The 19,555-nt window shown below is 38.3% G+C and overlaps 1 protein-coding gene across 1 annotated transcript in view; it reads right to left on the bottom strand.

Moving 5' to 3' along the window:
• Nucleotides 1-19,555, bottom strand: part of LOC127436755 (voltage-dependent L-type calcium channel subunit alpha-1C-like) — a 198,583-nt gene that overhangs the window by 18,482 nt on the left and 160,546 nt on the right. Inside the window, exons 20-32 of the mRNA XM_051691101.1 lie at nucleotides 19,239-19,368; nucleotides 19,084-19,143; nucleotides 18,818-18,924; nucleotides 17,224-17,311; nucleotides 17,025-17,132; nucleotides 16,866-16,918; nucleotides 16,625-16,771; nucleotides 15,649-15,850; nucleotides 11,381-11,539; nucleotides 11,139-11,249; nucleotides 7,377-7,460; nucleotides 6,715-6,798; nucleotides 2,892-2,939 (exon numbers count right to left, since the gene is read on the bottom strand). Of these exons, the coding sequence (XP_051547061.1) occupies nucleotides 2,892-2,939; nucleotides 6,715-6,798; nucleotides 7,377-7,460; nucleotides 11,139-11,249; nucleotides 11,381-11,539; nucleotides 15,649-15,850; nucleotides 16,625-16,771; nucleotides 16,866-16,918; nucleotides 17,025-17,132; nucleotides 17,224-17,311; nucleotides 18,818-18,924; nucleotides 19,084-19,143; nucleotides 19,239-19,368 (1,381 nt within the window). The remainder of the gene's footprint in view (nucleotides 1-2,891; nucleotides 2,940-6,714; nucleotides 6,799-7,376; nucleotides 7,461-11,138; nucleotides 11,250-11,380; nucleotides 11,540-15,648; nucleotides 15,851-16,624; nucleotides 16,772-16,865; nucleotides 16,919-17,024; nucleotides 17,133-17,223; nucleotides 17,312-18,817; nucleotides 18,925-19,083; nucleotides 19,144-19,238; nucleotides 19,369-19,555) is intronic.

Below are 19,555 nucleotides of genomic sequence, written 5' to 3'. Positions count from 1 at the left end.
CTCTGCTCAGGATGGTCCTAGCTACTTGGAACAAAAACTGATCTCTAGGGCACATTACAAGGTACATGTACATATGAACATTTTGTACATTCTTGTTCCTTAGACTTGGAAGTCCTAATGTAATGCTCAAGATTGCTCAGAGTTCCACATTTAGGGTCAATTTATAATGGGAAAGTTTCGAGTCTCAGTCTAAATGTTTTTTAGGTGGTACCTAGGTAAGTATAGTGTGCATGCAGAACATTTCAGGTTTGAGACTTCATTTATTTAAAAAAAAATAATAATAATTTATGGGACGAAAAAGTGCAATTTTTTAATTGCTTCTGGGTTGAATATCTCTGGTGGGGGACCAGATAGGAACCTGAACTTTTCACAGATATAAGCCCTCTATAGTAGCATTCTGCTGTAAAAAGTTAAAATTCCACTGGTTACAGAGCTAGGGCTATTAGAAATCTGGGAAAAAGCCTACTTTATGCATGCATTTTGAGAAATGAACAGATGTAATATAAGCATAACAAATAACAAAAATGAAAAGTATTTTACATGTTTACATGTACTTGTTTTATTAGAAGCTGTGAGATTTCCTCACTCAATCTCTCTGAAATGTTGTGGGAGCGTCCGGTGACAGTAGTCAATTCGGCAGGTGTCAGTTTTCTGAGAACATTGTTCATGGGAACCCACACTTTGTCCTCAGTAGACATTTTGAATGATGTTCTTGGTCCAGGTGGGTGGAAGAATTTTACAAAAACATCACCGTTATCCACGCCGATGTCCTCAAACAATGATGTGTCTTTAACACATTGAGTTTCACAGCCAGAGAGAATTCATCCCTTGGGAGTACGACAGTAATCATATCTGTTCTGTCAGTCATAACCCACTGCTTAAAGGTGATGTTATCAGGAAGCATCTGGCCTCTATACCTGGACACTGGTCACACTTGTTGAGCATGCAGTCATAACTGTTTATGTCACAGAAAGTTCCAGCAGGTCCTTGTAGTCCACTTTTAGCTTTGCTGACTCAACCATCAGCTTGATGTTCTGATGTTGTGTGCAGACACAGACAGTGTGAGTTCCAGATGCTCCTGCACACACCATTTTGGCCTCAGTTCACAAAATGTTGATCTCCCTATCTTTAACTCTGGGTGCTGATTTTTAAAATCCACATACAGTTCATTAAGGTTACTTCAAACTAAACGCTTTTGTTTATGAACTTTTTGAAGAACCCTGTGATATCACTGCTGCCAATATCAATAGTAGTAACATTTTAGACCTCATTGACAAGCATAAGCTATTGTATGTCAATCATAAATATTCTGTAAAATACTGTTCATTTTTGTTATTTGTTATGCTTATATTACATCTGTTCTTTTCTTAAAATACATGAATAAATCTGGGTTTTCCCCAGATTTCTACTAGCCCTAGCTCTGTAACCAGTGGAATATCAAACTCAAACATTTTACAGCAGAATGTTACTATAGAGGACTTATTTCTGTGAAAATTTCAGGTTCCTATCTGGTCCCCCACCAGAGATGTTCAACCCAAAAGCGAGGGGAATTTTAAAACATTGCACTTTCTAACCCCCATAAAAAAATAAATAAGAGAGGTCTCAAACCTGAAATGTTCTGCATGCACACTATACTTACCTAGGTACCACCTAAAAAAAAATTAAGAAAACTTGAACCCTTCCCATTATAAATTGACCCTAAAAGTGGAACTTTGAGCAATCTTGAGCATTATATTAGGACTTAAGTTCCAAGTCTAAGGAACAAGAATGTGCAAAATGTTCATATGTACATATACCTTGTAATGTGCTCTAGAAATCAGTTTTTGTTCCAAGGAGATAGGGCCATCCTGAGCAGAGATATTGAGGTTTCCGTAAACAGCTGTATAACCAAAATTTGTCGTGTGCCATGACACAAAGATGGCTGCCGTGTTTAAACCAAGTAAAATAAAAATAAAAAACTGGTGGTTTTGCAATACCAGTACATACAGGTAATCACTCCAACAAAAATATAGGAAAATTAAAAATGGTCAAGCAACCTGTATTGGACCACTTGAGATTTTTTATATGAGATTTATATGTCACATACAAAGTCACTTAACCAGGGACATAAAAATAGTCTTAAACATCCTTCACTTGTTTACCATTCTCCAAAATATAAAATGTAACTTCTATGTAAATATGAACGCAACATTGGTGACCTAAGTACTTTAAAAACCTGTTGATGCTCATTGACCCCACCCATGGGCCTGACTTTACTTTGCTTAAATGAGGTCACATTTACTATATAGTGTGCTGTTCAGAATTGTTCATAATGTTGACAAATTATACATATGTATAATTTTTCAACATTATTATAATTTTTTTACTAGACTAAATAGTAAATATGAACTAATTTAAGCAAAGTGATATCAGTTCTGGGGGGGAGGGCATGCATTTCAACAGGTTAGCTGCTTTAAAATAGCTAATTTCTAATCTTTGTGGACTTTCTAAACACATCAAACAAAACAAACAAACTGAATTAAGCTCATGCATGTGGACATCACACAGAAATCGTCATTTCAAAAGCCTCCAGCTGAGTTCAGAGCTCTGGCGGTAAACTGTAATACCAGAGCTGACCAGCAGGGGCCGACACTGCACCGCACACAGAGAGAGAGAGAGAGAGAGAGCGAGCAATGATCATGTGACTACAGCGCACCAATGAGAGACATCGCAGCCTAGGGGAGGGGAGAGGTCAAGGCGATGGACAAACTACCAGCACATACACGTGCCTGTCCAATGCCACAATGATGAGAGAGAACACGTGTGCATGCTGAATGACAGGTGGTGATGGACAGGTAGAGAAGGTGATGGCTGGAATGAGAGGTGGGGTTTTGGTTACTGTTGGTCCGTACCATTGGTCTTACCACAGAGGAGGGGGGAGAGGAGGAGGGGTCAGCTGGCTTCAAAGAAAGGCAGACAGATGAAAGCTATAGCAGCGCCCACCACCCACAGTACACCTGACAAAGTGTGAGTGTGTGTGTACAGTATGTGTCCATCTGTGAGCGCGTTTACTTGCACGTTCTTACAAGCACGATTATGCTTAATAAGCCGATAACGTAAACGGTCATGTAAACATTTAAATGATTATTGAATAAATATTTTAAGCAAAAAAAGATTGCCACAAGTAGATTTTTACCCATTACCGCGATTTTGCTATGCTATAAAAAAAAAACACCTTTACCAGCTAATCCAATGTGCGCAAGGGTTGTGCGCATGCCTGTTTACGTTTTGACGTCAAAATCAGAAAATAATCAGATGATTTCAAGTCTCATGTATGCACGGTATTCTTGTGTTGTCGCAATTTTTGAATAAGCCGAATTAGTTATCAGCGTATCTTGTGCAAGTAAACGCACTCAATGTGTTTGAGGTAAATCTGTTGGGTCTCTAACAGGGGAGACGCATCATAGCATGTCTGTCTTTCTGCCAGCTGAGGGCGCTACAGCACATGGTCCATGTGAGAGGGAGCCATACACTGTTCTGCATCCGCAGACTGGAGGATGAGTGAGTGACACACGGAGACACATGCACAGATTCGACATCTCTCATGAGCCACGTTAAAGGAATAATTCACCCAAAATTGAATTGTGTCATCATTTACTCACCCCCATTTCATTCCACACCTATATGACTTTCCTTTTGCTCTCTCCCTGCCCACCATTTACTTTCATTGTATGGAAAAGAATGACAATGATAGTGAATGAAGTTCAGGGACAACGCAGCTTGGACATTCTGCTTGATAACTCCTTTTGCAATGCAAGAAAGCAAGTCATATTGGTTTGAAATGACGTGAGGATGATTTTTATTTTTAGGTAAACTATCCCTTTAAGAATCTCTCAGCAGGTCCATCTCGCGTGTGTTCCTGTGTGTGACTGTATGTGCGTGTCTGAGAGTGTGTGTAGGTGTGTGTTGAATTTCTACATGCAGAGAGAAAGATTTCTAAATCCCCTGCAGTGCCACAGTACTCTAAAATATCTGTCTTTATATTTTCATGATTTTAACAGTATTGAGTGCTAGATTAATTAAATAATGTAACTGTAGTCGAGCTGTAGAGGATCTGGCAACCCTAACCATGCATGTAGCACACACATAGAACTGAGTCAACTGTATAACTTACTCCAAATGGGTGAATCTCATGAAACCTGACAAGAACATGTCCCAGTCATATTTCACCCCAAAATCAAAAGAAAAATGATAAATGTTATACTTGCTTAGAAGAAATGTAATGCCATTTCGTTAATGTAATTAATGTGAAAAAATAATGATATATTATTTCAATTGCAAAGTATTTATACGTCATGCCAGTGCTTGTAATACTACCTTAATTTTAAGCTGATTTGAATTACAACTTTGTACAACAAAAATAATTATTATAGTATCTACATGAGAACTTTGGGGAGAATGCGACATTTAAATTGTTCTTTCAATATATAATTTATTCTTTTGATTTGGGGATGAAATGTGACCAGGACATGTTTTCGTGAGACGCACCCAAATGTGCATCTGTGAGACAGTTACCATGATAAAATCTACACGCAGAGCCACTTTTAGAAGACTGGTCAGTATCACAGACATCATCTCACATTGCACAGAAATAGAGATTGGGCACACACTGGTAGTAAGCACTGCTCCCTGGAGGCTGGCCGACATAGAGCCATGAATTCACTTGTTGGCCAATATAAGTTATATGAACATGTCTTAACTGGCTCAGCCGGTTCAATTCAGTGATTGTAGCCGTATGTGTTGGCCTTAGCTTATGACACAGGGAGCAGGTCTACCCCGAATGCTGTGCGGGTGTACAAGAGCACCAAAGAAAGAGAAAAGAGACAGAGGAAAAAACGCTGATAAAAGGGAGGAAAATGCAGAACAGAGACAGAAAAGACAAGGCATTCAGAGAGAAGGATGCAATGTGGCATCGTCAGCAAGACAGAGCTGGCAAACACTCCCATCTCTCCAACCCCCGCTTCTGTCCAATCAGAGAGTGCAAATCAGATAGTGCCTCCTATAGGCAGGGAGGACAAAGCAATGAGAGCAGCAGAGCGGCCTCAGGGGGAGGAGGGGTTACATCAACGCTTTTTCTAAGGGAGAACAGAGTCATCCAGTTTCACTCTAATCTCCTTGTAGCACTGAGAGAAGGGACTGGCTATCAGCACGGATTCATCCGTATCATATTTCAGATTGCTAATCAGATTAATTAACGGGTTAATGAAGCATGGAAAAGTGCTCAGAGTTTTCTCAAAGGAAATAAAAGGTAAAATAAAATAAATAGGGGAGAAAAAAAAACGCAATCCAAACACAATGCTGGGTCATGCGTTTAGATCAAATCAGATGCTGAATGAAGAGAAAACTCTAACCAAACCAAACCCAGTCAGTGCTGAAATGGATGTGTATAACACAACAGGGTGTATATCTCTGACACAACTGCTGTCAATCATAAATGACCTTCATAAACGCCTTTTGATCAGAGAGCCCAGAATAGTTTAACTCCTTCTGTAGTTCAAAATGGACCTGTAATCTATTTCAATCTTCAAACTTGTAAGCTGTATAACAGTTCTCAGGAATACACGATTCTGGGGGCCTGGGTAGCTCAGTGGTAAAGACGCTAGCTACCACCCCTGGAGTTCGCTAGTTCGAATCCCAGGGCGCGCTGAGTGACTCCAGCCAGGTCTCCTAAGCAACCAAATTGACCCGGTTGCTAGGGAGGGTAGAGTCACATGGGGTAACCTCCTTGTGGTCGCTATAATTTGGTTCGTTCTCAGTGGGGCGCGTGGTGAGTTGAGCGTGAATGCTGCGGTGGATGGCGTGAAGCCTTCACACGCGCTATGTCTCCGTGGCAACGCGCTCAACAAGCCACGTGATAAGATGCGCGGGTTGACGGTTTCAGATGCGGAGGCAGCTGGGATTGAGGCGAATCACTACGCGACCACGAGGACTTAAAAGCGTATTGGGAATTGGGCATTCCAAATTGCATGAAAAAAAAAAGGAATACACGATTCTGATTGGTCAGTTGCAGCATTCTGCAATCAAATTTTTTTGTATGATGACTGCTACACTGTACTGACGCAACCGATTTCTTACATTATGCAACCTCTTTTTTCTTACATAATACAAATATTTCATGTCCATTCATTTATTTGGTAAATAGCCATGCAATAAGTGTGATAATGCCCCAGACTGTACACCATGTTATCTTATAAACAGTAACAAATGTGCAATATACCAAAACCTACTGGCAACGTTGTCTAAGTTATATTTACTGTACATATCTAAAAATCATAAATATTACATTTGTGAGACTGCTAACTTTTAAACGTGATTACAAAACATGGCTATTAATACCAGTATGGAAAAAGTTGCCAAACACAAATTTCAAACTTCCTTTGAGAATCCGGGCTCTTCTGTCATAAAGACTTTGAAGGTTTACTAATTGACTCAACAGTAAAATCCAGTTTGATCAAACTAATTTCCAATCTTTCAACAGAACAAAAAGAAATAATGGATCAAATAATGCAATGTCCATATATTGATTCTGAAGTCAGAATATATCACCCTGAGGGCTATACAGGGTCATTCATGCCTTTGTGTGCAGGTGGAGGGTTAAAGCAACTCCATCTTTGTTAGTCGGGGTGGGGGTGGGGGGGGGCTGTAGGCAGGCAGATTGAGAGAGAGATTACTTACGTTAACCTCTGTGATGGCTATATCAACAACACTACCCACTACAATAAGGGCATCAAACGTGTTCCATGCATCAACAAAATAATGCTGGACAGAAAACAAAAGGAAAATGAAAAAGAAAAAGAAAAGGAGAGAGGAGAAAATAAAGAAAACAGTTACACATGGACATTTAACTCACAGAAGACATGAGGAAAAAAAAATCATAAAATCAAATGACAGGTGTGTGAAAGAAAAACAAAATCAGAGATTCCCATGATGACCCGGGACCTGTCATGCTCCACAGCGGCAGTCCCTCAAAATCACCCCCTAAAAAAATGGGCAGGGCTCCTGGGTTAGTTCAGATGTGACTGTTAGTTACAACAAAACAACATACATCACAGCTTGGAAGAAGAAAACAAAGTCTGCGCCCTCTCTTTCACAGGTCTAGCGACAAATGTTCTGTTCCGAACCCCTTTCCTGCGCATGTGCCCTAAACCTCTCACCACCAGAGGGCGACCAGCCACAGCAGCCATCAGAAAGGGAAATGAGGAGACAGCAGGAGCAGAGAATGAAGGGAAGCACAGGTGGATGAAAGACAGCAAAGATGGACAAGAGAGAGCAAGAGAGAGAGAGAGTTGATGTGTAAAGAGAGAGTGAGAGAGAGAGAGAGGTGGCGATGTACTTACGTTGATCTCACTCAGAATGACGTCTATAATGCTGCCAATTACGATGAGGAAGTCAAAAACATTCCAGGGGTCACTAAAGTAACCCTACACAGGACGAGGGGGAGGTGGGGGTGAGGGGTAAGAGAGGGCAGTTAGAGATGCAGAACTGACCAGCACCAGCGCTGCACGCACAATCAACATCCCAAACGCTTGTTAGCCAATCACCATTCAACACAACAAAATAAGCTGATCTACATTCCAACTTTATTCTAGGCTTGGAATTTCACTGATTAGTGCTGCCTGCCAGTGAATCTATATGTTTACCTGCATATATGTTAATGCTCTCTGTTAGTGGGCTAATTTAAGCTTGTTTTTAGGGCTCTAGTTGAAGTGTGAGAGCATGTCTGTCTAATCTTGGGTAATTCTGAGTGTCTTAGAGGAAAACAGATAATGGAAATATCTGATTTGCACTTAGTAGCCCTTTAATGGATTGGAAATGGCAGCCAAGTTATGCGAGACATAGTACACTTTAAATACTAACTGTAGGAATTACTGTCTGTCCTATGTTTCTAGGCAGACAAGCTGTAACTCAGTTCTAAGGAAGAACGAGAGAGACTCAAAAATTATGTCCAACAATTTACTAAAACAATATTACTTCTCAACTGGGGAAAAATGTGCTCAACTGGGCAGAAATAACAGCAAAACATTTCAGGTCAAAGGTATATCCCCCTCTGCAGTATTAAATAGGTGAGATCTGATATTTCGGATGATAAGCAAAGTGTTATCCACTGGAAAAGAACAATTTATGATAAATCAAACAAAACAAAACAAGCAAATGATCAAACAAAATAAATGCCTAGTGGATACCTGCAAAATTGGTTATTGAGTAGCATACTGCAAAAGAACAGAATTCTGAACACTGGGCCTTGTTCACTAAAAACTGCTTAGATTTTGCGTATTAATACGCATAGGAAAAGTTTTCACGAAAAATGTCCACCTGATTCACAACAGGTGCATATGAACATGAATTTGTTCTAATCCTCATTCTAATGTTAATGAAGCCTGATTATTCTAAATGAAAGAACGCGTGTACAAAGTTTGTAATTTGGATAAAACATCCCCAAACCATCTCCATATAACGGCTGTCAGCACCACTGCACGTCCACACCTGTACAGTTGTAAATGTGTACAGAAAGATGCCACTGAAGCAAAAGGCCAAATAACATCACACTATAAAACAATCGCAGTACAGCATTACAATTTAGAATGATTTTATAATATGTACCACTGTAGAAGTTGGATGAACTAAAGAAGAGCTTGGAGCGCTGCTTGTCTGTGCCTTATTGTTCACAGGTTCAGACCATGTGTGTGGTCCATAAGGTATTGCTTGACATGTTAAGAACTCAGTCATGGTTCTCTGCCTTCACCTGATCGTTTCGCAAACAGGACACCGTACTGGCACCTTATAAGTGTTAGAATCGCTGTCGTACTGCGAAACGAATAATGAACTTTAAACACTGTCATAAGGTAAAGAAACACCCTATGCTATTGCGATGTTGTGCAGTATAGGCTACGACATGCTAAATCCATCTAACAAACCTTTCCGAGCTGTACAGGAGAATTTTACCAGTTGCATCATCCAACGGCTTAGAGTATGACATTTGTGCGCTTTATCACTGAGTGCGCAAGAGCAGAACCGGAACCCAGCTATAGCTCACATAATTTTTGTTACTCTGAAATAAGACTATATAATAAAACCTTTTTGCAAATCAGTGTGTGTGTGTGTGTGTGTGTATATATATATATATATATATATATATATATATATATATATATATACACACACATACACACACACACACACACAGTTGAAGTCAGAAGTTTACATACACCTTAGCCAAATACATTTAAACTCAGTTTTTCACAATTCCTGACATTTAATCATAGAAAACATTTCCTGTCTTAGGTCAGTTAGGATCACTACTTTATTTTAAGAATGTGAAATATCAGAGTAATAGTAGAGAGAATTATTTATTTCAGCTTTTATTTCTTTCATCACATTCCCAGTGGATCAGAAGTTTACATACACTTTGTTAGTATTTGGTAGCATTGCCTTTAAATTGTTTAACTGGGTCAAACATTTTGGGTAGCCTTCCACAAGCTTCTCACTATAAGTTGCTGGAATTTTGGCCCATTCCTCCAGACAGAACTGGTGTAACTGAGTCAGGTTTGTAGGCCTCCTTGCTTGCACACACTTTTTCAGTTCTGCCCACACATTTTCTATCGGATTGAGGTCAGGGCTTTATGATGGCCCCTCCAATACCTTGACTTTGTTGTCCTTAAGCCATTTTGCCACAACTTTGGAGGTATGACTGGGGTCACTGTCCATTTGGAAGACCCATTTGTGACTGAGCTTTAACTTCCTAGCTGATATGATATGCACATAATTTTCCTTCCTCATGATTCCATCTATTTTGTGAAGTGCACCAGTCCCTTCTGCAGCAAAGCACCCCCACAACATGATGCTGCCACCCCCATGCTTCACAGTTGGGATGGTGTTCTTCGGCTTGCAAGCCTCACCCTTTTTCCTCCAAACATAACAATAGTCATTATGGCCAAATTTTTTATGGCCAATATTTTTTTCATTAGACCAGAGGACATTTCTCCAAAAAGTAAGATCTTTGTCCCCATGTGCACTTGCAATCTGTAGTCTAGCTTTTTTATGGCAGTTTTGAAGCAGTGGCCTCTTCCTTGCTGAGCAGCCTTTCAGGTTATGTCGATATAGGACTCGTTTTACTGTGTATATAGATACTTGTCTACCTGTTTCCTCCAGCATCTTCACAAGGTCCTTTGCTGTTGTTCTGGGATTGATTTGCACTTTTCGCACCCAAATATGTTCATCTCTAGGAGACAGAATGCGTCTCCTTCCTGAGCGGTATGATGGCTGTGAGGTCCCATGGTGTTTATACTTGCGTACTATTGTTTGTACAGATGAACATGGTACCTTCATCTTAAAGGCACAGTTAACTTAGTGTATGTAAACTTCTGACCCAGTGGAATTGTGATATAGTCTATTAAAAGTGAAACAATCTGTCTGTAAACAATTGTTGGAAAAATGACTCATGTCATGCACAAAGTAGATGTCCTAAACGACTTGCCAAAACTATAGTTTGCTAATATTAAATCTGTGGAGTGATTAAAAAATTAGTTTTAATGACTTCAACCTAAGTGTATGTACACCTCTGACTTCAACTGTATATATACAGTAAATATATATTATAGTGTGTATCTCATTCATTTCGTGTTTATTTCATGTTTATAAGAACACCGGGAGTATGTGTTTTTGTGTACATGTGGTTTAAGTTGGTCCAAAATTGTTTCTTAAATTTAGAATAAATTTTATTGCAAACTTATTGATGAATCCTAATTTCTTCGTGTACACAGATTTTGTGCACAAATATGGTTCGTGAATAAGGCCCAGTGTCACCTGTTTCAGTCAGTGCATGCTGGGTAGGATACATCCTATAACCCCTGAAGACATTATAATACATTTAAATTTATGAAGCATAATATTTTTATAGAATATTTTTTACAGAAATGTCTTGAAAAGTTTCAGGAGACAATAAGTCTAATAGTGAATCACAACTGACTGTTTAATTTAGAACTTTAATTCATGGCATAAAAATCAGCCCTGTTTGTATAACAAGCGAAAACAAAGGTGTGTCTGAAGGGGCGGGGTTTTTGGAGGGTGTTTCTAATGGTGGGGCTGTGTGGTGGTCATACCCTGGGTTTGAATGCGATGAGTTTGAGGATCATTTCCACAGTGAAGAGGCCGGTGAACAACATATTGAGGATATTCATGGCTTTGTTGAAGGACTGAGATTGACCATGATGCTGTGAACACACACATCAGCAAATCCATTAAAAACTGAAAGATGGATTTGTGTATTTGTATACAGTATACTGGATGTATAAGTTCAGTAATGTAGTTTAAAACCAATCCATGAATTGCTGAGGATACTGACCTGCATGGCCAGGCAGATGGTGTTGAGCAGGATGAGGGTGAACATCAGGTACTCAAAGTAGGTGGAGTTCACCACATACCAAACCTTGTACTGATATGGGTTCTTAGGGATATATCTGCGCAGGGGGCGGGCCTTCAGGGCATATTCCACACACTGACGCTGTACACACACACACAAAGATGTATACGGATGTCCATAATCAGAGCTGCATACAAACAGTATCAAAATGCACTCTGTATTTCTGTCAATCACTCTGAGATGCTTATTCCTATAAAATACAAGAGACCAGAGTCAGAAATGTAGGGGGGCTCGGGGCAAAAATGCCACCTGATAAACTGCATATGAAATTCAAAATGTGGCACAAAATTCCCTTATAATGAATTCTTATTTGTAAAATCTGATATAGTTCGTAATATTTTAATATTCTATTCTATCCTAGTTATCCATAATACCGCATAAATTATAAATTGATTTTGATTTTTATTCTTAGGGTAAGAGGCAAAAAATGATCAGTTTTAAGAATTTGTATTAATGAATCATTTACAGTACACAGCATAAATGAGTACACCCCCTCTGAAACCTAACAAGTTCAGCTCTTTCTCTTTACAAATAAGACATATTTGGTGTTCATGTATAATAAACTCTGGTTTATCAGATACTAATGAAACATGTCAATACTAAACAAGAAATAATGACTCTTATCAAAATGATAAAAGGCCATGTTGCAAATATGAGTACACCCTCCTGAAAGTTACAATATAAAACTTAACAAAATGTTTTCTGGTGCTAGTTGAGGGACACTGATCAGCAGATTATTCTTTTGAACTATCACACTCAAATAGTCATAACTGGTTAGTGTAAAACGTTTTACTTAACCCATTGAATCACTCTCAGACTCAATGCTGACAACAAATGGACCACATGGGAGAAAATTGTCAAGTAAATGAAGAAAATGATTTAATGGTACAAGAGTATTAGCAAATTACTGTTATTGAGTCAAAACACAGTAGCAAAAGTGACAGAAATTCAAAAAGAATGGACTTGTGACAAGATTCCTGAAATGTTCAGACCATCGCTGAAAGCTTTCACCTCATGATGAGTGATTTTTGCTAACACCTGCCAAGCACAAGCTGTGGGAAGCCAAACTGGAGTGATTGTTTCATCTCACACAGTAAGACACACTCTGCAAAGAAGTGGAATGCATGGTGTCATCCTCGCATGAAGGCACTGCTGAAGCCAAAACATTAAAAAAAAAAACGCTTGTTTAGCCTTTGCCAAGGCCCATACTGATAAAGGTTCAAGCCTTTGAGAATCTTTAAGCTGGTCTCATGAGCCCAAAGTCTTTTTTGTTTGTTTGTTTTTTTTTTTTTTTTTTTTTGTGGATCTGATGGAATCCAAAATGCATAGCATCATACGGGAGTACAGTGGGAAGTGCATGGTACCCACAGTGATGTACAGTGGTGGTAAAGTTCTTATATGGGGATTTTTGAGTGCTGAAGGTGTGGGCGAATTGTACTACATCAGTGGCACAAGAATTAAGAGATGTTCTGAAAAATCTTAAAAGAGAAGATGCCACCCTCTCTCCCCACCCTGGGCTGTCGAGCACTCTTTTAACAAGACAATGGCCCCCAACATTATTCCAAAGCCGCTGCATATCTATAGATAAACAAGATAGTATGTCACCCAACTTCAACCCTATTTGAGCACCTGTGGGGTGCAAGTCGAGCATCATTCCCCATTAAACATCAGAGTCCTCAAGGAGGTCATCCTCCAGGAGTGGAAGAGGATAGATGTGAAAATATGTCATGAACTTGTACTCTTGATGTGAACAATAGTCAGAGCAGTATTTAAAAGTTATGGAAGACTCTCTAAATACTAAAATATTGCACACTATTTGAATTTATTCAAGGGTGTACTCGTTTTTGCAACCCTTTACTTAAACAAAGCTGCCTAATTGAATTATTTTTACAGATATTGATAACATATCTTTCGATTTTGTTATTAAGTATATGTTTAATACATTTCAATTGTCTCATCTTCGCATGAATTGTAATAGTAATCACTGAGAAATAGAAATATATCTTTGTTCAGAGGGGGTGTACTCATTTATGCTGCATCCTGTAAATTTAACGATTTGGCATAAACAAATAACAAATAATGAGACAGTTTATGTTTGAAAAGGTTAGAAAAATATATGCCATCATAAAGGCAAAAACACCACTGAGAATCAAATCCAGGGGGCAAATATTGCCCCTTAATGAAAATTTCTGACACTGCAAGAAACCAGCGTTATTATCGTTACTGAAAAATAAATGAAAATTAAATGAAAACATTTGTGTTAACTAAAAATTATAATAATAATAGAAATACACTAACACAGTTGGAAAAAATGTAAACTTAAAAAAAAAAAAGATACTATAATATTAAAAGTAACATTCACTTTGGCAGCAAAAAAAAAACTAAAAATAAAATAAAACGGTAATGCTTTACAATAAGGTTCCATTTGTTAAAATTATTTAACAACATTAGTTTACATGAACTAACAATGATCAATATTTTTCAACATTTATTAATCTTGGTTAATGTTAAATTTAACACATACACTGGCAGCCAAAAGTTTGTAATAATGTACAGATTTTGCTCTTATAGAAAGAAATTGGTATTTTTATTCACCAGTGACATTCAGCTGATCACAATGTATAGTCAGGACATTAATAACGTGAAAAATTACTATTACAATTTGAAAAAAATGTTCAGAACTTCTTAAACTACTTCAAAGAGTTCTCATCAAAAAATCCTCCATGTGCAGCAATGACAGCTTTGCAGATCCTTGATATTCTAGCTGTCAGTTTGCCAAGATACTCAGGTGACATTTCACCCCACACTTCCTGTAGTACTTACCATAGATGTGGCTGTCTTGTCGGGCACTTCTCACACACCTTACAGTCTAGCTGATCACACAAAAGCTCAACGGGGTTAAGATCCATAACACTCTTTTCCAATTATCTGTTGTCCAATGTCTGTGTTTCTTTGCCCACTGTAACCTTTTCTTTTTGTTTTTCTGTTTCAAAAGTGGCTTTTTCTTTGCAGTTCTTCCCATAAGGCCTGCACCCCTGAGTCTTCTCTTTACTGTTGTACATGAAACTGGTGTTGAGCGGGTAGAATTCAATGAAGCTGTCAGCTGAGGACATGTGAGGCTCAAACTAGAGACTCTGATGTACTTATCCTCTTGTTTGTTCCACATCTCTTTCTGTCCTTGAAGACTGTAGTGTACACCTTTGTATGAAATCTTCAGTTTTTTGGCAATTTCAAGCATTGTATAGCCTTCATTCCTCAAAACAATGATTGACTGATGAGTTTCTAGAGAAAGCTGTTTCTTTTTTTGCCATTTTTGACCTAATATTGACCTTAAGACATGCCAGTCTATTGCATACTGTGGCAACTCAAACACAAACACAAAGACAATGTTGAGCTTCATTTAACGAACCAAATATCTTTCAACTGTGTTTGATATAATGGCAAGTGATTTTCTAGTACCAAATTATCAATTTAGCATGATTACTCAAGGATAAGGTGTTGGAGGGATGACTGCTGGAAATGGGGCCTGTCTAGATTTGATCAAAAATGACTTTTTTCAAATAGTGATGGTGCTGATTTTTACATCAGTAATGTCCTGACTATACTTTGTAATCAGTTGAATGCCACTTTGGTGATTTAAAGTACCAATTTCCTTCCGAAACAGCAAAATCTGTACATTATTCTAAACTTTTGGCCGCCAGTGTACTAATACATTTTTTAAAATCAAAAGTTGTATTTGTTAACATTAGTTAATGCACTATAAACTCACATGAACTAACAATGAACAATTGTATTTTTATTAACTAACATTATCAAAGATAAAAAAATGCTATAAAAATATATTGTTAATTGTTTGTTCATGATACCTAATGCATTTACTTATGTTAACAAATAGATCCTTATTGTGAAGTGTTACCAATAAATCTAATATATGCTGAAAAAAACTAAAACTAACAGTCAGAGTGAAAAGTAATGAAACCTTAACTAAACTGGAATGACAAATTGAAAATAAATGAACAGTATTTTTTTTTCTTTTTTTAACTATAACAACCCTACAAGAGACACTGATCATTTCAACCATAAAATATATTTACTTGCAATTAAACCAATAAGCCACCAATAAGATGATTTATTGTCTTTTTCTCAGCACTAGCATGATCTGCACAATGCAGAACATTAAACACAGGTACCTGGTTCTTGTCCAGCTCACAGTTTTTGTACTCTTGCTCTCCCTGCTCCTGAAATGTCACAATGACGAAACCTACAAATATGTTCATCATGAAGAAGGCGATAATGATGATGTAGACGATGAAGAATATGGAGATGATCACACGGTAGTTGTAGATTGGGCCGACATCCTCTGAATGGGAGTCTATGGCTCTGTAGAGGAGTCTATGTGAGAAAAAAAAAGAGAACGTCCTGTCAGCACCATCAGAGAAAAATGACCGCATGATTCAGGTTGTAGAGACATCAGGCAAAGTCCTTTTAAGTCAAGTCAGGTCACTTACATTTACATTTACGCATTTGGCAGACGCTTTTATCCAAAGCGACTTACAGTGCCCTTATTACAGGGACAATCCCCCTGGAGCAACCTGGAGTTAAGTGCCTTGCTCAAGGACAAAATGGTGGTGGCTGTGGGGATTGAACCAACAACCTTTTGCTTACCAGTTCAGTGCTGTAGTCTACTACACCACCACCACCACTCGGCAGCCATATTCGTAATGACTTCAGGCAATTATTTTCAGTCATATAAATATAGCATCTATCTACTTGAATGGGTATTAATTAAGACCCAAACGGTCAAAAACTGATGTCAAGATTAGAATAACATTTCAAACCAGCAATAAAATCTGACAACAATGGTGTCATAAATTGTTCTGCTTTAGCTGAAATCATGCAAAATAGGCTACTTTTCAGGCTGGTCCAGCTAATGTGCATGTCCTGCCTGAGGCATCGACTAAACAGACAGGTGATGTCGCTATGAAAAAGGTGAATGTCCCTTTTATCTGTTAGAGTGCTTGGAGTCGCTTCCATTCCTACAGCCGCCATATTTACCGTTGCGATTTTTCCCATTCATATGTATATGAGTGAATGTCTCATCCTATAATGTCTCTAAAGCTGTGTTAGAAGTATGAGAGAGTGTGTGTGTGTATGTATGTATCGCACCCTGGCCAACCCTCGAAGGTGGACACAGCAAACAGAGCCATCATGCCCTTCAGGACGTCATCAAAGTTGAAGTCACTGTTCTCCCAAGTACGCTGAGCTTTCTCTGGCTTGCCAACATTCCCATCTTTGTACTGTATGTAGAACCCCCTGTAACACACACACATATTTATACACATGAGTTAGCCTTGTGCCATTTATTAATGAAATGAACACTTTATATCCAGAAAGAAAGTGATGTTACCTGCACTCTGCCTGTGTCTGTTTTGAGGTGTCTGAGCAGTAAAAGAATTTGCCCTGGTAAAACAAAAAGTAAGTATCAGAATCAGTTATTATGCAATAACATATTACAACACAGATCTGCCCAATACTGAAAAATGTTTTGTGAAACAGCAGAACTTACCTTAAACAGTTGAACACCAATGCAGGCAAACATGAATTGCAGCAAAGAGGTGACGATGACGATATTCCCGATGGTGCGGATGGCTACAAACACACACTGGACCACGTGCTGTGGACACACGCAACCCCCAATCAAAATAAACATTACTCAGCATATTGTAGGTCTGTGCAAATGTTGTGAATGAGAGAGTGACACTCACTTTGAGGCCCTTGGCTCTGTTGATTGCTCTTAGGGGCCTCAATACTCTCAGCACTCTGAGAATCTTCACTACATTAATGGCACTTGACCTGTGAATCACAGCACAGTCAAGCACCACCAATCATAGCAGCTAATTATGGATCACATGACCAAGCAGCAGCAACACTAGACAGATTTCCCTGTTTATTTAACAACATTTTTTGTTACTTACATCCCTGGATCAGAGTGTTTTTGATTCATAATTTAAAGTATTGCAATTAAAATGGCTACATTTAAAAAAAATTAATTTAGGTTTAACAGTGACACATGGCCTGGTCAAAATGCATCAGAAATTATATTTTTAAATCTTATTTGCTAATGGCATATTTTATTAAAAGGTCATCCAAGCCCGATGCAACTGTATTCGAGTTTTTCAAGCATAACAGATTTGAGCCTAATATATATATATATATAAAGCTATTTTTTCTGTTGTACCAGTGAATAAGCATAACTGAGTACATCTGCATCACTTTTACATGACCCATATTAATACATAAAATATTAATACATAATATCTAGGAATGTCATAAAATTTCGATACATCGATTGTTGATCGGCGCATTGCTTTCTCGATAAGTTTGAGGCCTTGATGTGTTAACATTAGCTGACATTTAAATTAGAAGCCTGATTTGTGTGCCTTCTCATTTACAGACAGTTGGCCTTCCGTTTAAAGTAGTCTGACATAATAGCTTTGGGAGACCACAAGGGGGTGATATAACATTTACTGTACTTAATAGTAAGTTATCCTCACATATGTCACCCCTATCTTTGTGCAGCTGATGTTTCGCATAGTGTTTTGTTGTGGATATTGTATGTTATAGCGGGCAAAAGAAGTGAAGTTTGGAATCATTTCAGATTCTGGGTTGATGGAGTTGGCCAATATCCCATATAAACAGGCGAATGGCAGGTATGTGCAGCTAAAGGCAACAAACAGGTACAAACTACTATTGCGGAAGCTTTGAACCCTAGGGTAAAAATTATCAATTGATTTGCCACAGAGCAAAAAGCTAACAATTTGTGTAGACTATTGTATAACGATTAGCCCTATTTATATCTGATGAAAAAAAATAGGTCGATATAGGTCGATAATCACAGGGAAAATTTTCTAATTATCGATGCGTGAAAAAGGCAGCGATCCCAAGCCTAATAGTATCTAACAAATTATGAATTTGTTTGCATAAACTGTTTAGGGTGAGTCATTAGTTGACTGTTTTATATTAATATTAATGAACTTGAAAAAGCTTGGGTTAGAATTCCGAATTTCACACTTAAAATAAAATACAACTTAACTTATTCATTCATGTGCTCAGAACTCGTAATTTCAATATTTCCCACTACACCTGAAAGCCACATCTAACCAAAGGTTGTTATTTCTTTTAGTGTTAATTATTCTGATCAGATAGCCTTCGGATTGGTCAGACGTGAAATTAATAGCATGTCACTGGCTGGAGATAAAAAAAAAAAGTTGCGCTGCATCGGTTATTGCTATTTTTGGCATGAGAAGCACTGGTATTGGTCAGTTTGTCAGTAGCTGGGGAAAGTCGGCGGGTACTCACTGAATTCCAGAGGAGATCAGAGACACACTGACCACCACCAGATCCAGAATATTAAAATAATTCCGACAAAATGAACCCTTATGTAGGAACGCTCCATAAGCTGTCATCTGAGAGGAAGAGTGGACAAATGGAGAGACAGCAGGGAATTAGATGAGGATAAAAATGAGAAAAAAAAAGGCCAGAGAGAGATAGTGAGAAGATATTAATAGCATGAAATGGTTTAACTTATGAACTGGGGCACATTTACCTTTATAATGTAAATGTACCTTTAATATGATCTCTATGGTGAAGATCCCTGTAAACACATAATCTGCATAGCCTAGAATCTAGCAGAGAGAGAGAGACAGAGAGACACATATCAAAGCCTTATAACAGCAGCACAACAAACACAATGCATATGTCAGCATGTGTTTATGTGTACCTGATTCCTGAATGAGTCATTCTTCACTGGGTCCTCGGCTGCCAGTGAAATACTGCTCAGCAGTATAAAGAACAGAATTAAATTGGTGAAGATGTTGTGGTTTACAATCTTATGACACAAAGCCCTGAACCTACAGAAAGAGATCACACAAGCGGGAGGGAGAGAAAAATGCACTTTGGTTTTGAATACAGCTAAGTAATATAATTCAGTGCTTAAACACGTTTTTGATTGTCCAGCCAAATGATTATTAAGTCTTGCTCTATTTTCTCTGAATCTGAGCATAGTTGAGCCAAACCCATCTGTCAAAGTACAGATCA

The sequence above is a fragment of the Myxocyprinus asiaticus genome, chromosome 47 (genome assembly GCF_019703515.2).
Source record: "Myxocyprinus asiaticus isolate MX2 ecotype Aquarium Trade chromosome 47, UBuf_Myxa_2, whole genome shotgun sequence".
Classification (NCBI taxonomy): Eukaryota; Metazoa; Chordata; class Actinopteri; order Cypriniformes; family Catostomidae; genus Myxocyprinus; species Myxocyprinus asiaticus.
Note: the sequence above shows the minus strand (reverse complement) of the source record. Positions and strands in the feature narration are given on the sequence as shown.